Below are 18,661 nucleotides of genomic sequence, written 5' to 3'. Positions count from 1 at the left end.
GTCTGCCATCGTGTGTGTTTTCTGACTCGCGACTGTCATTTTATGAATTTATCACATATTGATAATTGTTTTAGTCAAATGATGAAAGACCACTTGCAAATATAACCTGCATAAAGACCTGCAGTTTTATGGCCCACAGTTGGCTTTCACATGTACTGAGATGTGCATGTAAATGTATCAATATTTTTGGTGCAGAACGTCCAGTTTTGGATATATCAGCCATAGAAACATTGACACTACCAACACTACAGTTCAGACGAGGGTGACGCCATCAGTGTTTACATCCTGTCACGAGCAGACGCAGGCATCCTTATGCACGGTGATATGGTGGATTACATTTTATTTTGGGGTGAACTCCCTCTTTAAGTTACGGTCACATTCCTCTTCTATTTAAAATTTACTTAGAAAAAAAAAAAGTCTTTATTGGTCACAGTGTGGGTCGCACAAATATAGTACTAATTTTTAACAGGTACCAAAACAGTAAATGCATGTTAGAATATGTTTGATGGTCAGATTTGAGGGGAGAATAAACATTTGTTAAACAAAAGCATAATGGAACTGATGTCCTACATCTGCCCCCCACCCCCATAATGCCCACGTAAACCATCAGCCGACAAGAAATCATAATACTGAATGCCATATCAAAGCAGTAAGATTTTTGGTTTTATTCTTTACGTACAACTGCTTTAAAAAAAAGGTTATAAAAAGCTTTACAAAATGTTTAAAAATTTGTTATTCATGTCTAACAAATTTGCAAAATGTGAATTTTACAGGCAATTTTAAAAAGGGCTCTTCTTTTATTTAAAACAGTGCCACACAGAGTTTGTATCTCTTTATATGGTTGTTAGTCTTCAACTTGTTATCCATGTCTTTGCAGTCATTTACTGTCTTTTTACACATCTATGTGACTGTTTTGAAGCTCTTTGCAGATTTTAAAGTTGGAATTTGCCAAAACAGAAGGCTGTGCTCATGAGGCCCATTCAGTAATCCATTGATAACTGGATCTAATGATATTCAGGAAAACAAGTTTCTGCTGCTTTCGACTCACACTGCTGTCTGAACAAAGCATAGATATCCACATTTCATTTTCTTAGGAGCTCAGTGGAAGGCAGGTCATGGCTACAGTTGTATTCAAAATGTCCAAGTCCAAATGGCTTTCGTGTCATTCAAATGTCGTCCATCCCATCACCATGGTAACATGGCCAACATCCAGGATTAATAAAAACTGTAACCATGAAGAGGAGCTGTGTAGCCAACACAGCCACCGCAGGGGGAAAAAAATAAAAATACATGGCTGCACGCAATTTTAAGCTCCTCCCTCTGGCATCTTAACTGAGTGCCACACACACACACACACACACACACACACACACACACACACACACACACACACACACACACACACACACACACACACACACAAATTGATGTTTGTGCAAAGGAAGTAAATGACAAAACTGACTTCAAACAGTGGCAGATGAAGAGATGAACTACATTCAGCTACAACAGCCTGTAATAGTGCAATATCTACACACACACGGTCACACGCACACAAGGTCAGAAGATCTCAGTGGCGACTGATTTTCCTGTGCAGCATCTGGTTCCATCTCTGGACAGAAGGAAAGACAGAAAAGTGAAATGATGATCAGCCCCATCTTTGGAGACGATAAGCAACTAAAAATACAATCCCTAATAAAGATCCTTGGTTGCTGCTATTCACCATTGGATTGATCACTATCGCTTTCAATGTTACTTTTCTAGAGAGGGTACTACAATCAATGTATTAGTCACTGATCACAAAGTGTGACAGCATTGTAATCATTAATGCTCAAGCCTATGGCGACTGACTTGCTGCAATCTTCCCCTAAATGATACACGTTCAAAGAAAACAAAAAAGGCAGTAAAAACAGAAAACAAAGCAAAACATGAATCTTTCTTTTTAAAAGGTTTCAGCAGAGCTGTTGAAATCTCCCTCTAAGTCTCTGGGGAATCCCGATGCTCCTGCTCTGGTACATTTCAAACATTAACAACACTACAGTGCGCTGAGCAGTTTCGGTGCACGCTGCCATGTGCAATGACAATGATGGGCGCGTGTTTCACCACAGTCACAATGCCAAATCTTCAGAGTGTGAGAAAACAAGAGCTGCAAGCCTGTTCCAAAGAAAACTGATAATTTATTTTAAATTGCTGACTCAGTTTTGCCTGAGTAGTAATTTGCTCATAGTTGGCAGAAGATGGGAAAAAAAAAAAAAAAAAGAGTTGAGAGAAAAGGGTCTGAAACCAGTCAGCACTAGAGACTTTCTATTTTAACCCAGAACCAAAATCAGGTATATTTAACTACGCACCTTGACCTTCCTGCCAATTCTATCCTTCCACTTCTGAGCAATGGACCTGTCAATCAGGAGCAACCTGCAAAGACAAAATTTTAACAATGTTTGGCATAGTTTAACAGCTAGCAAAAGAAGAAACTAAAATATGACTTTCTTTTGAAAAAAGGAAAAAAGTAACATTTGGCTCTGATCAGTAATTTATCACAATAGCACCCTGCAGAGCAAAGGGGCAATCGGAAGCTGTCTCAGAAAGTCTGACAGCATACTGGTTCTACGAGTGAGATTTTTCTCTAGATAAAGCACGGGCCCAGTCTCAACAAGTTCTGGACTTCTATCTTACCAACTTCTTCTTGTCAATAACTATATTATCAGTTATATCTTCCACTGCCCATACTTTGAGGTTTCACCATCCTCGTAGCCCATAATGATGTAATCTTCTCCAGGAGTCAGCTTAGGACACAGGCAGGAGGATGAGTAGTAGAGTGTCAGCGTCATCTTGGGAATGTTGACCAGAGAAGACTTGATCACCTCCTTCACGTCCACCACAGCGGTGGGCTCCAGACCGCGATTCCTCACGTCCTTGACCCTTGCTCTGATCACTGCAGAACAAAGGCACCAGCATGGAAACTGAATATGAGATATTCAGAAATTCCTCTTACCAATGCGCACCAACCCATAAAAACACACCCTTTTGTTATGTTTTTTTTAAATCCCTGGTTTAAGTGTGAATCATTATTTAATTTTTCTTGGCCTGGTACCAGACCTTATTAAACACATGCATACCACATTTTACTAGTGAAAACTTTACTGGACAGCACAGCTTGGGTAAGGAAGCTAATGGCATTGAGCAATTTGTCCAAGTCAGCAAGCAAGAAACTCAAACACTGACTAATGAAGCCTGTCTGCCTGAAAAGAAAATTAAACTGCGGGGAACCTGAGTCATGGAGGGTAGTTTGACTTTGGATATCAATGCTAATGCTGAGCTATCGTTTTTCTGCCTAATGTTAGCTACTGTAATACTAGCATCAAAGCAACTGCAACCCATCTTACATTGGAATATAGCTACACTGTACAAATCTGGCTAAGTTATAGCTAGCTAGCTAACTGTATCCTTTTTGCCAACATTATCACTAGCAAAATGCAAGTGGAGACAGTCATATAATGGTACAAATCAAAAGATATAAAACTATAATATGCACTTTCTAAACAAATAACCAGCTCAGGGCAGTTAGACAGCCATGACTTGGGTAAGTTGACCTAAACGTTACAAAGCTATTAAAGATACATTTAATATTATATATCAGGGGCTAACATGACCAGGACTCCAACTGGCATGGAGTATGCAACATATGTGGTGTGCATGTTGATGATATATAAGTTCCCAACTTTTCTGTTGTGCATTTTATTTTTTTAAAAAAGACTTGACATGCTCACATTAGAAAATCTCAAGCGCTGACACATGAGGCTAATAGAGAGACAGTCAAGAAACTGATCTTCCAAAAAGCCCTGTGGCCTATTTTTCACAATTAAAACGTGTTTATTAGACTTACTGATTACAAACCAGTCACTTCAAAAGTGAAATAAAAAATGTGTATATTAATCATCCAGCAGCACTAGCAAATTCCATGCTTTGGGCTGAACTGTCATCCTAACAAAAACAAACCTATGCAGAAGTCTCAGGGTTAACATACCAAAGAATGCAACTAACGCAGAAAAACAGACATCACTGTAAAGCAAAAAAAAAAAAAAAAAAAAAAAAAAAAAAGAAGAAAAAGAAGAAGAAGAAGAAGAAGAAGAAGAAGAAAAAGGCCACTAAACGAGGAAATGGAAGCTACACAGATGGATGAGAAGTAAGCAGAACCAGCACAGCAGGTTGGATTTCAGTGTAATATCAGAATCAGTGTTAATTAGCAAAGGGAGAATGCAAGCAGTAAGATTTATAAAGACCACCTTGTGCACTCTGGCATGCTACCAGGTTTACTAAACTCCTCTGTTTCAATTATATCGGACGATTTTGAAAGTGGGCTCTTGTTTAATGATTGCTTGGAAAAAAATAAAAATCTAAAAGCTTTCCCAAATGGATTTTGTGGCCAAAAGCATTAGTGAGGACCACATGGAAATCTCTGCTGGATTTGCCAAATCAAGCCTGCGTGCTGTATTCATCAGGAAAAGCCTTTCTGGCCTCAAGCATTTTTGTCTCCAATTTATTTCTAGTTGGAGCACAGAATTGTTTTACTTTTATATTCAGGGAGAAAATATCTGTGTACAAGGTTGTTAAAAACCTTCTTGCGGTTAAGGTATAAAGCAAGTCAAGTACTGATTTTACAGACTTGTGAAAAGGAACAATGAGATCACTCAGATCACATTACTTTAAAGACACTGGTTCATTATTAGTGTCACCAATAGCATCTGAGCATCAAATATGATACAAGATTAGCCACCTGATGAAAGCTGAACAACAAATGACACTCTCTCTCCATAATATAGGCTTTTCCAGGTACTAAACATGAAAAACATGATCCCAAAATCATCTCAGAGCATCCGATCTGACTTGTATCTCAGTAAAATTATACACACATATATGTGAAAATGTGACCTCAAATAAATTATGCATTTACATTAAGTGTAAAAAAGAAAAGAAAATACTTTAAACAAAAACTTCAGATGACTCACCATAGTTGTAGTTGTTCTTCTCATAGGTTCTCATATTCATTCTGACTGACTTACATCTGCATCTATCTATGGACACACAAATTACAACTTTTCAAATAAGCACTGACAAAGGAAAGTTTCTTCCAAGCTCCATCTTAAAAATCCACATTTCCCAGTTAAATTTGCAGTGCCACATTGGAGTGAGCCAAGAAAGATCATCGTTGCAAGTTTAAATCCACTCAAGATTGTTGCTTGTCCGAGGGCATCTATGAATTTAGTTCTTCTTAAAACATGGACTGATATGATACATTAAAATTTGTTTACTTTCGTGGCCATTTGGACAGCACCCAGGATAGCTGTTGCCTCAGGTTAACAATTTTTGTACTTCCAATTGGCCAAATGTGGTCTGACTGTAACTATTAAGCTACACTCAGGGCCAAATATAAATATTATAAATACCACTGGTGTAGAATGATGTAAACTACACCAAAGGTCGGACATTAGACAGAAGTTACCTCCATCTGGTCCTCTGCAGTGAAGGTTGTTTGAGTCCATTGGGAAGTCTGGACTGGATTCTGTGAGGGGAATCAAACCCAGGAAAGACACGCTTTTTAGTAAAGTTGTCCCCTACTGACCATCCTGTAGGCTTAAGGCTTTGCTTTTTAGGCCCTGGAAGATATTTTACATACAGACCATGTTAAGAAAATGGAAATGTTAAGGTTTAGCCTTACCTGGGTTACACCTGGCTGGGTCCTGGTGGTATGGATCTATGGATCAGAAAGATGGCAGTCAGAAATGAAAGAAACTTGTTCTTTTGGTTCGTGATAGAAAAAAAAAAAAAAAAAAAAAAATGGTGGTCTTATTGGAATACAACTCAAACAGGTGGATCATTGCGCAGTGAATTTCACAAAAGCATATTTTTATGAAACTGAAAAAAAAAAAAAAATAGAAATTGTAAAAACAATGAAAATAACAACAACTATTATTATGACGACAACTTTATACCCAAACCTAAGTAATCATTACCCCATTGGTTGTCACATGACATGAACTGCAGTTTGAATGTCCATCTCAGTCTGCTTCCTACACAGACTTTGTTGCACATTATCGGCTCTCATCAACTTTCTGAAGCCGGTGTGGGAGTAGATTTTGGTCTTTTTTGCCTAGTTGCAAAGCTATGACATCACCACAATGTGATTAGTCAGTTGCAATAAAAGTTCCAAGAGCAACATTATTTATAGTGTATGAATACCAACAGCATTTCATATATCCTCAAGCCTTAACCTTTTAACCAAGGCACCGTCGACTAAAGTGAAGAGCCCTCAGTTTGTTTTGCTTACCCTTTGAGTCAGACATCTGTTACATGTGTAAAGCAAAACTTCCTCCCTTTACACAGAAAGCAGCCAGTAGAGGTTGCTTCAAGTAGGGGGTTCTGTAGTGATATTCAACTGGAGGAAGAGGCTGGAAATTTGCGTCCCACCTGACCAGAAAAATATTTTCAACAAGAAGCTTGTGATCACTGTTACCATTGTGATCTGGACCTGGGCAAAATGGATGGTTAGCCTGTCCTGGAGGTTGTGGGAAAAGGTCCAGAAGGAAGGAAAATTAACTTTAGAGATATGTGGGACTTTGGATTTCTTTATTATTATCATTTTTTTATTTATTTATAAATGCTGCCTCCTGCAAGGTACATAGAGGCAGCACCCTTCTATAAACCAAACTGAATATTTTCATCCATCTATCTCATCAGAAAGAGCAACTGTGGAAAACGTCAATTTTTCAGAAACTTCCAAAGTTGCTCTGTAAAAACAGGCTTTAGCCTTGGCATCTGTATCGATAAGCCAGGTTCTTAATACAGACCTGAGATGCTACAATAACTTTCTATCTGCAGGGTTTCTGCACCCCGCCCAACAAACAAACAAACAAAAAGGTTAATAGGCCAGTCATTTTATTTCTCCTTTTCCCCCTGATATTGTAAAAACTAGATCATTATGGCAGATTAGCACATTAGCCTGTGGTGTGGCATTTAACTGCTCTGGAAGAGGTGAACTTAAAGAGATCAGACTTATAAACTGCCTGAATGCCTTAGCCAGATTGGCCAGACAACTGCCAATACAGAGATATGTATTGCAGTTACCAATTTTGTAGGTTTACAGTTCTGCACAGAAAGTATGCCACCCTGGCGGCTGCTGTGCTACATCTATATAAATCTATATGAACCACCTTTTTAAGGTCACGTCACAGAATCTCAATCAGATTCAGGTCAAGACATTGACCAGGCCACTCCATAATCTTAATTTTGTGTTTCTTAAGCCATTCAGAGGTGGACCTGCTGCTCCTTTAGGATGCTTTGGTAGATGGCATTGTTTTATTTACCACAACAAGTCTACCAAGTCCTGAGGCAGCAAAACAGCCTCAGACTATCACACCATGACCACCAAATTTTACTGTTGGTATGTTGTTCCTTTTCTGAAATGCTCTGTTACTTTTTTTTTATTTTTATTTTTTTACGCCAGATGTAATGGGACGGACACCTTCCAAAAAGTTCAACTTTTGTCTCGTCAGTCCACAGAGGAATTTCTCAAGATGTTTTCTGGCATAGCTGAGACAAGCTCCTTTGCTCAGCAGTGGCTTTTGTCTTGGAACTCTCCCACGCAGGCAATTTTTGCCCAGTCTCTATCTTATGGTGGAATCATGAACGCTGACATTTACTGAGACAAGTGAGGCCTGCAGGTCTTTGGATGCTGTTCTGGGGTGTGACCTCTGTGACCTCTTGGATGAGTTGCTGCTGCACACTTTTTCACATTAATAATAAACACCTTAATTTAGAAACGGCATTTTGTGCTTTTTTGTGTCATCATTGTCTAATATCTAAATGTGTTTGATGATCTGAAACATTTAAGTGTGACAAACATACAAAAAAAAAATCTGGAAGGGGGCAAATACCTTTTCACACCACTTTATGTGCAGCTCTACCCAAAAAACAATAGAGGATAGGGAAAAGAGCTATGTGGGGTGGCAGCCAATCACGGGAAAAGCATAATACACTGATAATGACCTGGGAATTAGCTTTATGGTACAAGTCTCTGTTCTCATGCATCCATGTACCTCTAGGCGTGCAAAGGTAACTAGGGTTGTGAGCTGGTGTTTCAATACACTGACAAACTGCAGCTGCTTCTAGTTGTAGACAAACTTTTGTAAAGCAACATGCAGACCAGAGTCCCACAGAAAATCACTGGAATGACTTAAATGATTCACCCCGACAGAACCTCAGCAAACCAACAAATTACACCAAGGGAAAATCCCAAAGCCCTGCTGAGCCAAGCCAAGCTGGGGCAGAACAGAGATATGTGGGTGTATCGTTATGGAGGTCAAGGGGATTGAGATGAAGGTTTTTTCTGGACTTGCTGGTCCTGGATCTGTTTGAAGGAGCAGAGGACAGTGAGGGTTTTATTGAGTGTAAAATGAGTGGGCCTCCTGTATCAAGGAGCTCTTTGAGAAAGTCTGTGGGAGTGAAGTCGGACAGGGAATGACTCATGTTATCTGAGAGGGAGCAGAAACAAACTGCTGAGAGTAGTATAGCATGATAGAAAACACTGATATATACTAAAAATTGCAGTGAGCGATCCTCGTCGGAGTTAGTCTCCATGTTGAGACTCTCAGGAGGAAAAAAAAGAAAGAGTGCAGTTCATACCATTTAAGATGTCACTGGTTTTACTATGCAAGAACTGGAGTACGAGTCATTTTCATGTTGTCATAATTCACTCTTAAAGATATCATACATGGCATTATTTATGTGGATCGCCTTTGCTATGGTTATTGCCATTGTATATATATTGTACTATTGTAAACCTACAATAACATGGAGAAACCCCAACAATCAGATGAACCCTTTATGAACAAACACTTTGGTGACAGTAGAAGACAAAACTCCCTTTTATCAGGAAGAAACCTCCAGCAGAACCAGGCACATCTGCTGGTCATGGAACATAGCTGCTCTTTATGGCACTTATGTGACTAATCTGCAGAGTCATTTTGTTACTTAATTACACATTCAAATTCAAAAGTTGTGTTGAAATTGACAGAATTCCTAAAAATATTCTGAAACTATGTTAAATAATGAAAACCCAATGTTTTAAATTAAACTCAAATGCTACAAATTAGTGAGACTGAAAAATGTTTTAGAAAGTGCACGTTTGTGTTTAATAGCAATGAAGGGCCATCACGTGAACAACCTCCCTCTTTGTCTTCACAAAGAAAAATATTTGCTCTTTTTGATTCAGAAAAATCTCAATAGTGAAGCAATATCTGTATTTTGAGGAGACACTCAGAATATCTTTGGTGAAAAGGCTAACCTTCCAATGCAGATGGTCCTTTCATTACTACAGACGCTATGAAAGATGGACGTAGCTTTCAGGTTTGAAAAGTAGAAACCAATGCAAAGCAACTTAAATCTGTCTTCTTTTCTACAAGGGTTGACCATTCTGGTGTTTTAGAAATCTGCAGGAAAATTGGCATCAGCCCTGACCTGTATGAACACTTTTCTGAGTTTATGGTTTGAGTCTCTCATTCTGAGTGATATCGGATAAAACGCCATGTCCACTTTGTAATTTTGGTCATTCTAAGTGTTGGAAAGACAGGATTATCAAAGTCACCCCTTTCTTATTTCAAATTTGAATCAATCATTTGGTCATGCTCACTCACACCTTCATTCAGGACCTCTAAAAAGGAGCTGATTTTAAAGTTTATGTTGTTTATGATGTTTTTAATGTTTCCGCACTTCAACCAGAGTCACTGAACAGCTTCCTGTTACCATCCTTTTACTGTCTCTTGCACTTTTAAATGAAGGACATCCTTCAAGTACCAGCATGAACATTAGCATTGGAAATACGTCTTATTAGTTATAAAAATGGTGATTACTCGCTTAATATTTTTCCCCCTCTTTGTATTTTGTGCTTTTTTTAAAAAAAAAAAAAAAAGATTTTTTAATAATCTTTGTCAATGTCAACATCATTTTGTGATGGTGAAACACAAAACCCCCCCAAAACAAAACAAAACACAACACAAGAACAATTTCCAGAATTAGGCTGTCTCGGGTCAAAATTGGCAGCCACACATATAACAGCAATAATATAAACAAATGAGTGTACCTGGTCCGTCTGCCTTGACGATGGCCTCAGGAGAGATGCAGACTCCACGGTCATAGAGTGGCAGCTCGCTGCAGGCCAGGTTGTCGGGCCAGCTGTGGTTGTAACGCTTCATCACCGGCTCACAGCCGAGTTTCGCCCGCTCGCACACTGCCTTACAGGGCTTGATTGGCTCATGCTGGAAGTCAATAGTACAGATTGGCGCGTACATGGCACATAAGAAAAAGAGCAAATCCGGACTGCAACCAGTACCTTGAAGAAGAAGGGAAACACAGGTTATATTTGCAATTTCATTAGAGAGCATAAATGATGAGCAGCTGAAATGACAAAATAAAAATCAGTAGGGTGGCAGCTATTGAATTTAGTCCACCCGCCCTGGAGTCACTTCCCCCGCCCACACCAGGTGTATCATGTACACCTGGTGTGAACTCTTATGCCATTGTGCCAAGTTTTAAGTAGAACTTGTGATTTTCCCAGGTAAAATAAGGTCAGTGTAGTTCCCCACTCTCACTCTGTGTATACGAGTTCCATGTACACCCAACACCCTCCCTCCATAAACTCAATACTTTTGTTAACAGAGCGTCCAAGCAATCAAGCGGTATAAAGACATTTTTCCATGGATTTGTATATAAAGGCAGAATCTGTGGAAAGATGTCTTTTTGCAATAAAAATAGCTGCAAATAGCTCTAAATACAGATGTTTTGCTAGAGGCAGCTTTAGTCACAATATTTATGGATTACAGCCCACATGTCTAACACAGCAAATATGCAATGTTACTCAAGAAAGTTACACAATATCTTATATGGTTAAAATAAATAAATAATGAGGACAAATTGGAGCACTTAGGAAAATATGTTGTGAACACCTGCAAGCATTAAAAAAAACAAAAAAAAAACAAAACAGACATTTTTTTAGCAAATGGTGTCCATCCTGGAAATATCTTTTTTATTTTCTTTTTAAATCCATGTGGTAGCAACACAAGTCATTGGTGATGCTGACTGGAAGCTCCTGTGACTCTTACTCTGGAGAAAGACGAAGGCATCCAAAAGCTCGCTGCTCCATTTCAAACAGACCCATTAATAAAGTGACCTTCCACACTTTTCACTAATAGTGAGTTAGTTAGTACAATAACTCGTACTACTAGCTAGCATGACGGAGTTTCTATACAGCTAGGTGGGTGCTATGATGTTACTCATAGTGAACTTTATTTTATTCATAAGGTTAGTTAGTAGAGTTGCCAACCGTCCTGTAAAAAACGGAATTATCCCGTATTAAGAGAAAATATTACGCGTTTCGTATTGAGCTGAAAAGGAGCACAGTTTGTCCCGGACTTCAGCTACAATGGAAAAAGACAAAGCTGGAGTTATTCCGTGTCTTTACGCTGCACAGCTGTTTCTTCTTCTCTCATTCTCTCCCCCTCCCTCTCCTTTTGCTACTTCAATCATGAAAACTGATCAATGATCAGCTTTTTTCTTGTTTGTTTATCGCCCACTTTGCACCAGAAAGAGGAAACCGCCGGATGTCGCGCTAAACAACAGCAGCACGTTTAAGCTTGATCAGCTGTTGTTAGAATTTATTTAATATTAATTTCTAGTATCAGCTGATGTTTGCTGCAGCCACAGCTGTAAAAGCTGCTGGTCATGATATCGGTTTGTATATCTGGTGAGAGGGAAACATGAAGATGAAACCAGGAGATGTCCTTACTGAATCATCAGAGCTGAACAGGTGATGGAGAAACAGGTTTACCTTTTAGGTGACATGAATGAGTTGAAGGGAAGTTATGAACTGTTTCTGAGAGACAAATAACACCAGGATCCTTTCTGTGTAGCTGACAGCTGGTAACTGTGCAGGGGCGGGTCTAGCAAAGTTTTGCCAGGGGGCCAGGTAGGGCATTAACAGGGAAAGGGGGCACAAAGAAATACTTTCTTATTTTCATTTAAAATGTCTGGCTTTTATTAAATAATTATCTGAATCTTTCAACCAAAGTTTTTATCTGACATAAAATGTATAGAAATCATACATATACCAACAAGACAGTGTACATCACTGTCACCACAGCGTTTGTTTTCATTCAAAAGCTTTATGACTTTTCCTAAAATACCTGGGGGGCCGGTCTCTAGTCAAAGTGCCCGGGCCAATTTTTTGTCCCAGTCCAGCCCTGGCCACGACCGGTTGGGGTGAGAAAAGGAAGACAGAAAGGTTGTCACCAAGTGCTCACCCACTGGGAATTCTTCACCTTTTAAATGGTATTTCAGAATTACGTTACATGCTATGACCAAGAAGCTTTCATATCCACACTTGTTGTAGAAATATTTAAGGACGGTTGTTCAGTCTCAGCTCACTTAATTTGAGCCCTCTAGATAGACTCATGTCTTCTTCATGTCAGTGAAGACATGGTGCATTCAGGGACCCCTAGCTGAACAAACACTGGACTTGTACCATCTGCCATCCTGCTGCATGTTTCAAACAGGATGAGACCAGAAAGAGTTTAGCACTGGGTCGAGGATGGATCAGTGCTTTTATTGCAGAGTGGGTCTGAGGTTTGGCTGTACCACTTCACAGTAAAGTCACAGAAATAGCTTGAACTTGTGACCTCAAACTGCTTCCTGGTTTTTGGCCCAGAGCTCTTTCATTAGGACATTTTTCTGGTTAAAGCAGAGTCCTTTTTAACCACTTTTTAAAATCTTCATTCCGCCCACCTCAGCCAGCACCTAAATGTATTTATTGAAGACAGACATGGATAAATCATGAACTAATATGGCAGGAAATGAGACTGCAGAAACCTCAAACAGTGAAGATTACTGATGAATGTGACCACATATGCAGTTATCAATGCTTGTCTCACATGGAAATGTGAAATGGTCGCTTATTACAAGTTAAACGACTGGGAGAAATGATCCGATTAGAGAAAAAATAAGAATGAACACGTATACATATTTCAAATTTAAATCTACATTAGCAAAAAATTCAAAATATGGTTGTAGAAATGGATAAAAGAATTTAAGTCAAACTGCTGGTTTGAAGTAAGAAAAAGGTTGGCTTTTACAACAAGGACGTTATTATACAGCCCTATTTTAAAGTATCTTATTCACCATTTTAAGTTAGCAAATTTTAGTACAAACAAAAAGCCTTGAGCCAGTGCACATTTCTGTATATTTTGAAAGATTTTCTTTGCACATTGGCTACCTTTTTCTCTTCCACCACTGCTCTATCCTCTTTCCACCTCCTTACCTCATGTCTCATTACCTACACAGAAGTTGGGGCTCTAACACATGAAAATGTGCATAAACGGGCTTATTTATTCTGATGTTGTCACAGTTATTTGTCAATGGATTCTCACGTGATGACAGTGTATTCGCCAAGTGTGCAAGGATCCAACAGGCTAACAGCAACTAACAGCAGCAAGAAAGCAGCGTTTACTAACAGAAAAGGTCAGGAAATTCTCAACCACTCACACGAGTTGTCTGTCCCACAGCCGCTACCTTAGCTTCAATTAAGCACTTGAAACAGAATTCAGTTGACTGCAATATACTGACATCTAGTGGTGACATTTTACACACAGTATCTCTTAAATAAATAATAAAAGAAATCCAGCCTGACACAAAACCTGAGAGCTGCATCTGGCCCTTCCACTGATCCATCTACTGCAGGGGTCCCCAATCCCAGTCCACGAGGGCTGGTGTCCCTGGAGGTTTTAGATCTCACCCTGGGTCAACACACCTGAATCACATGATTAGTTCATTACCAGGCCTCTGGAGAACTTCAGGACATGTTGAGAAGGTAATTTATCCATTTAAATCAGCTGTGATGGATCAAGGACACATCTAAAATCTGCAGGGACACCGGCCCTCGTGGACTGGGATTGGGGACCTCTGATCTACTGTTTGGCTCTTTGAGGTATCATCAGAAACGGTCTCAGTAGAAGGGTGGCTGTCAAGAACCCATCCTTAAGGAAAGGGAACAGGGCAAAAAAAACTGAGGTACGGAAAATTACCCAAGGCCTGGACTGAAAATCAGTGGCAACAGGTATAGTAGAGTAATGAAGACTCTTTGAAGCAAAACATTTTAATTATGAAGTTAATATGTAAGGAGTAGGTCAGGAGAGAGGTACCCTCTGAAAGTTTGGAATTTATGGTTCAAACTGCTGTTAGTATGGATGGAGGAGATCAGCCAAAGTAACCAAACCAAACCTAACTGTGGCAGCCTGCCCAAACCTTTAATCAGAACTCATATTTAGTTTAGTTAGTTTATTTTTAACCAGACAGTGATGGCATGTGTAGAGAACGTGCAGGATTGAAAAGCAATGTTACTTGCCAAATCCTACAGAGAGATAGTAATATTTGATATCCGCAGATATGCTCCGAGGCAGTTCCTGTTACAGTTTACTTAATAAATGTAAATTTCATGCATTTTGACTGGGGCGATCCTACTTCCACTGACCTCTATAATGACCTATTCCACTCGAGTGGAAGGAGAAAAGACTATTTAATCTAATTTGCCTAATTTTATCGGTCTGATGGATTAGAAATTTTTACTTAACTGAATTACCACATACATCAAATGGTAGTGAAAATAAAATCATAATGAGGGGAAAAAAGTTAAAGCTATTTTTTAAGGAGCTAACTAGCCTTGCTTAGCAGCTACAGTAAAACTGTAACATTTCATGTGGTTAAACTACTTTTAAATCATATAATGCAAAACCAATGTAAAATCACCTGCAATAAAAATAACGTTTTTTGTTAACCTGACTTGCTAGAATATATATGAGTGAAATAAGTAGTGAGACTGTGCATTGCACCATGGCAATTTCAAAAGACAAAGAATCAAGAATAACTTTTTTTTTAATATGCAAAAGGAACCAATCCTATTTATTTCCACTGTGGGGCTAACTTATCAGGCAAACAGTCTCCCTGATGGGAGACTTTTAGATTTGGAGTTGAACTGTTATTATGTATGGCTTAATTATTCCAGTTATCATTATTATTATCATTAGTAGGGGACTAGCAGTAGTAGTAGTAGTAGCCTTAAAGGCACGCAAGCTAGTAGGGCGCGTTTTTACGTGAACTTAAGCACTGCACCGACGGTCAAGTGTAAAATGAATAAGGATTATTTTGTACTTTGAGCCACACAAAGCTACTCTCATGGAGTCTGGAAATAATAACAAAGGAGCATATTAGTCCCTTTCAATGGAAGAATACATCCTATTATATCTAAGTAAAATTAACAGACCCCTTTATCTTAACCCCCCCCCCAAAAAAAACCAACAACTCCCATAATCCTACAGTTTTTACAGTTTTGCTCAGGATTTATAGCTCAACAAGCCACGCTTAAAATGAAGAGAAGGTGGTCATTTAAAATAAATAAATAAATGAATAATAACTTCTGTGCCATTTTCCAAGGTTCTCATTATTTCTAGTTCTGAAAAAAGATTTCTGCTCAGAAAACGCAGCACTTTCAAAACTATATGTAAATGAGTGTTGTCGGTACAGACGGCCATAATTCTAATATTTAGAAACATGAGGTCAGAGGTCTAAAGACTAAAATTTGCCAATTGGATGCAATAGGTGACCAGCTGATGTCTGCTGGCATTAAGGTCAGCTTACCTGCTAAGTGTGCTGACTACACGGCCTGCCAAAGCTAAAACCTTTGAAAAGTGAAAGCCTCCAGGCAGGGTTAAGCAGGGTCAATTACTCCACCGATTATGTTCCTGATTGATTTTTTATTTTTGCCTACAATTTACTACCAGACAACTAACATGGCCATCAAAAGTTCCCACAGTCTAAAGTGACATGTTCACAAGTCTTGTTTCTTCCTACAAAGCAAATGGACCAACATTTTGTTCACAGTGTTATAAAACAGAAAATGGAAAGAGCCGAATTGTTTTTGCACTATTTGAATGAGTGTGGCTGTGTTGTTTTGTTTGTGCTCCTTGGTCATTCAGTTATATACCCTGAATATGGAAGAAAGACAGAAAAAGGATTAATTTAGCCAACTGATTAGTTAAAACCATGAGTGTTTGACAGCTTTACTAGAAAAATGACTTTTGCCTCAGGTGTATTGTTGGTTGAATAAAAATATTTAGACTACCATCTTATTCAAAACTGCAAATAATACATAATTACAAAGATGTTTCCATCAGAAATGCCAGATACATGTACACAAGTTTGAACACTAACGCACTGGTTTAAAAATCAGTCTTTTGTACAACAAGCTTCTCAACCAGTTAAAAATGATGCCAAACGGGCTCATTTTCAAACTTTATTATACCGCAGGTATTTTCACCAGAAAATGGAAACAGATTTTTTTCAAGGATTTTTTAGGAAATACCAGGAACTCAATTTCCAGTATTCAAACCAACTCATGCTATGATTCTTCACGGTCAATTGGCTGGCTAATTAGAAAAAAATGGAATGTCATCCCTTGCGGCGAAACAATTGAAATTCCTGTTTTTCCTGGACAACGTCCACAGCTCGGAGATCATTTCAGAATCTTGAACGCTCTTGTAACCAAATTCATGTGAACCCAAGAGGCTGAAAATGCTCAGGTTCCTCCTCCTGTAGCCAGCTGTAATTCTGATGTCTGCTGTCTTGGATTAGTGCTACAGTCAGACCAGAAAGTGGGTTGTCACTGACCAACTGTTCAAAATATGGTTGCTCCATTACAGAGTACTGCTACAGCAGCCAAAAAAGAAAGGCAGAAAAAGGTTTCCATAATCTCTAAGTGAATCGATGGTTTCAGTGATCAGACCAGATCCAGCCCTGCTCCACCACAAAACGTCTTGACATTTTTCCTGCAGGTCTGCTGGAAATACTTGGCAGTAGTTAGTATTTTATTAGTTTATATTTGACTAGCATTTATTACTAGTCAACATCTGGGGGTGAGAGATCTAAGTCTGAGGGTCAGGTGGTCAAAAGCTGATATAAAAATATTACTGAATCCCAATTACATGCATATTTAAGAAGAAAGGTAAATAAAGCAAAGTAAAGTATCTGACACTGATTATACCCACTGCTGTGCATATAATAATAATAATAATAATAATAATAATAATTATTATTATTATTATTATTATTATTATTATTATTATTATATAAAAATTGATGTCTTTATAATAATAATAATAATAATAATAATAATAATGAGGATTATTATTATTATTATTATAATAAAGACATCCATTTAGTTCATGATAACATTCACTAATCAGTATTTTGGGATGTGATCATCTGTTATTGCACAGAAGAAAAACTATTTTTATGGTTTCCATAAGTACATTGGAAGGTTGGAAATTTGAATATATCTGATTGGGGGCATATGTCCCCTCAAATATATATGATGATTACGGCCCTGGAAAAAACACTCGTAATTTTAGAGAAGTGTCTGTTCTTCACTCCACTTTCTGTATGTACATTAAAGCCTCCTTACTTTAATTTCATCATTTCTGAGTTATGTGCCAAATAACATTACAGCGATGTTATAATTGGTCAGGTGTTCATGTTAATGTCAGGGCAACGTGCAGATGATAAAGAGGTCATCCCAGGTTCTTCCAGCCTTTGCCCGACTTGTTAACTAATCTGTGTGCCCTAAATAGCGCTTTAACTGCTTATTAGCGACTTCAAAAATCAAAAATCGTGAACAGTAAGTTAAAAATAAAGTTGTGGGGAAAACGTTTACATGTTTTCACGAGAACCTGAAAAATCACTGTGCGATTGCTTCTACGGTCAGTTAATTACACACCAGGTTCTTCAATGACTTAATTAACTGCCCAATTAAAAAAAGTTTATTAGGGCACTGAGGGGCAGTAACTCACCCAGCAGCCCCTCAAACTGCTCGATGGCCAGCACCGCGTTGTCCTGCGTGCTGTGGTGGAGATGGTTCGGCATCTTGGTCATGTTCCAGGGCATGGACCGGCACAGCGGGATCCGCACCGTCTCGCAGGACGCCGCCCGGACCGCAGCCGGCCACAGCGCGCAGGACACGGCCAGCAGAGACACGGCGAGCCCCAGAGAGAGCATGTCGGTCGGTTCACAGAGGGTATGGGGGCACAGTGAAGTGAGGGCAGCGCAGGTCCGTGCTCCGGTGAAGACTCGCTCATTCACTTCGAGTTAAATCCCAAATTAGACGCGATTTTCCTGCTGATTGGTGCTTTTCTGCTGCTGCCGTCCGGTCCGCAGACAGCGGGAGGGAGGAGCTGCTTTCTTATGCACACTTCAACCTCCTCCTCTTCCTCTATCCCTCCTTCTCTCTCCAGCTCCCCTCGTCTCACCTCTCCTCCTCTCCTTTCCCCCTTCTTATCCTCCATACTAAAAGATAGATTCCTTTTAGATGAAAAGTCAACACGAGTAAAGCCGTGAAAAGCTCGTAGATGTGTGTGTGTGTGTCATTACATTTTACGAAATCAGTGGTTAGACCTCATACAGTTAACTTTAAGAGAAGGTAAGAGCGTGAGAAAAGTAAAATCTGTCTTTTTTTTTTTTTTTTTTTTAAATATTAGAAAACACTTGAAGTGTTATCAACGCCATCTACTGCTGA

The 18,661-nt window shown here is 39.0% G+C and overlaps 1 protein-coding gene across 1 annotated transcript; it reads right to left on the bottom strand.

Moving 5' to 3' along the window:
• Positions 1 to 641: 641 nt before the first annotated feature.
• Positions 642 to 18,305, bottom strand: frzb (frizzled related protein). The gene is made up of 8 exons (XM_006805999.2): positions 17,940 to 18,305; positions 10,133 to 10,381; positions 5,714 to 5,749; positions 5,498 to 5,557; positions 5,004 to 5,069; positions 2,725 to 2,929; positions 2,346 to 2,409; positions 642 to 1,609 (listed from the first exon to the last, which is right to left on the bottom strand). The coding sequence occupies exons 1-8, from the start codon at positions 18,142 to 18,144 to the stop codon at positions 1,568 to 1,570; spliced, it is 927 nt and encodes a 308-aa protein (XP_006806062.2). The 5' UTR covers positions 18,145 to 18,305; the 3' UTR covers positions 642 to 1,567.
• Between the last annotated feature and the right edge of the window lie 356 nt (positions 18,306 to 18,661).

The sequence above is a fragment of the Neolamprologus brichardi genome, chromosome 16 (assembly GCF_056152115.1).
Source record: "Neolamprologus brichardi isolate AB-2024 chromosome 16, ASM5615211v1, whole genome shotgun sequence".
In the NCBI taxonomy this organism is placed as follows: Eukaryota; Metazoa; Chordata; class Actinopteri; order Cichliformes; family Cichlidae; genus Neolamprologus; species Neolamprologus brichardi.
Note: the sequence above shows the minus strand (reverse complement) of the source record. Positions and strands in the feature narration are given on the sequence as shown.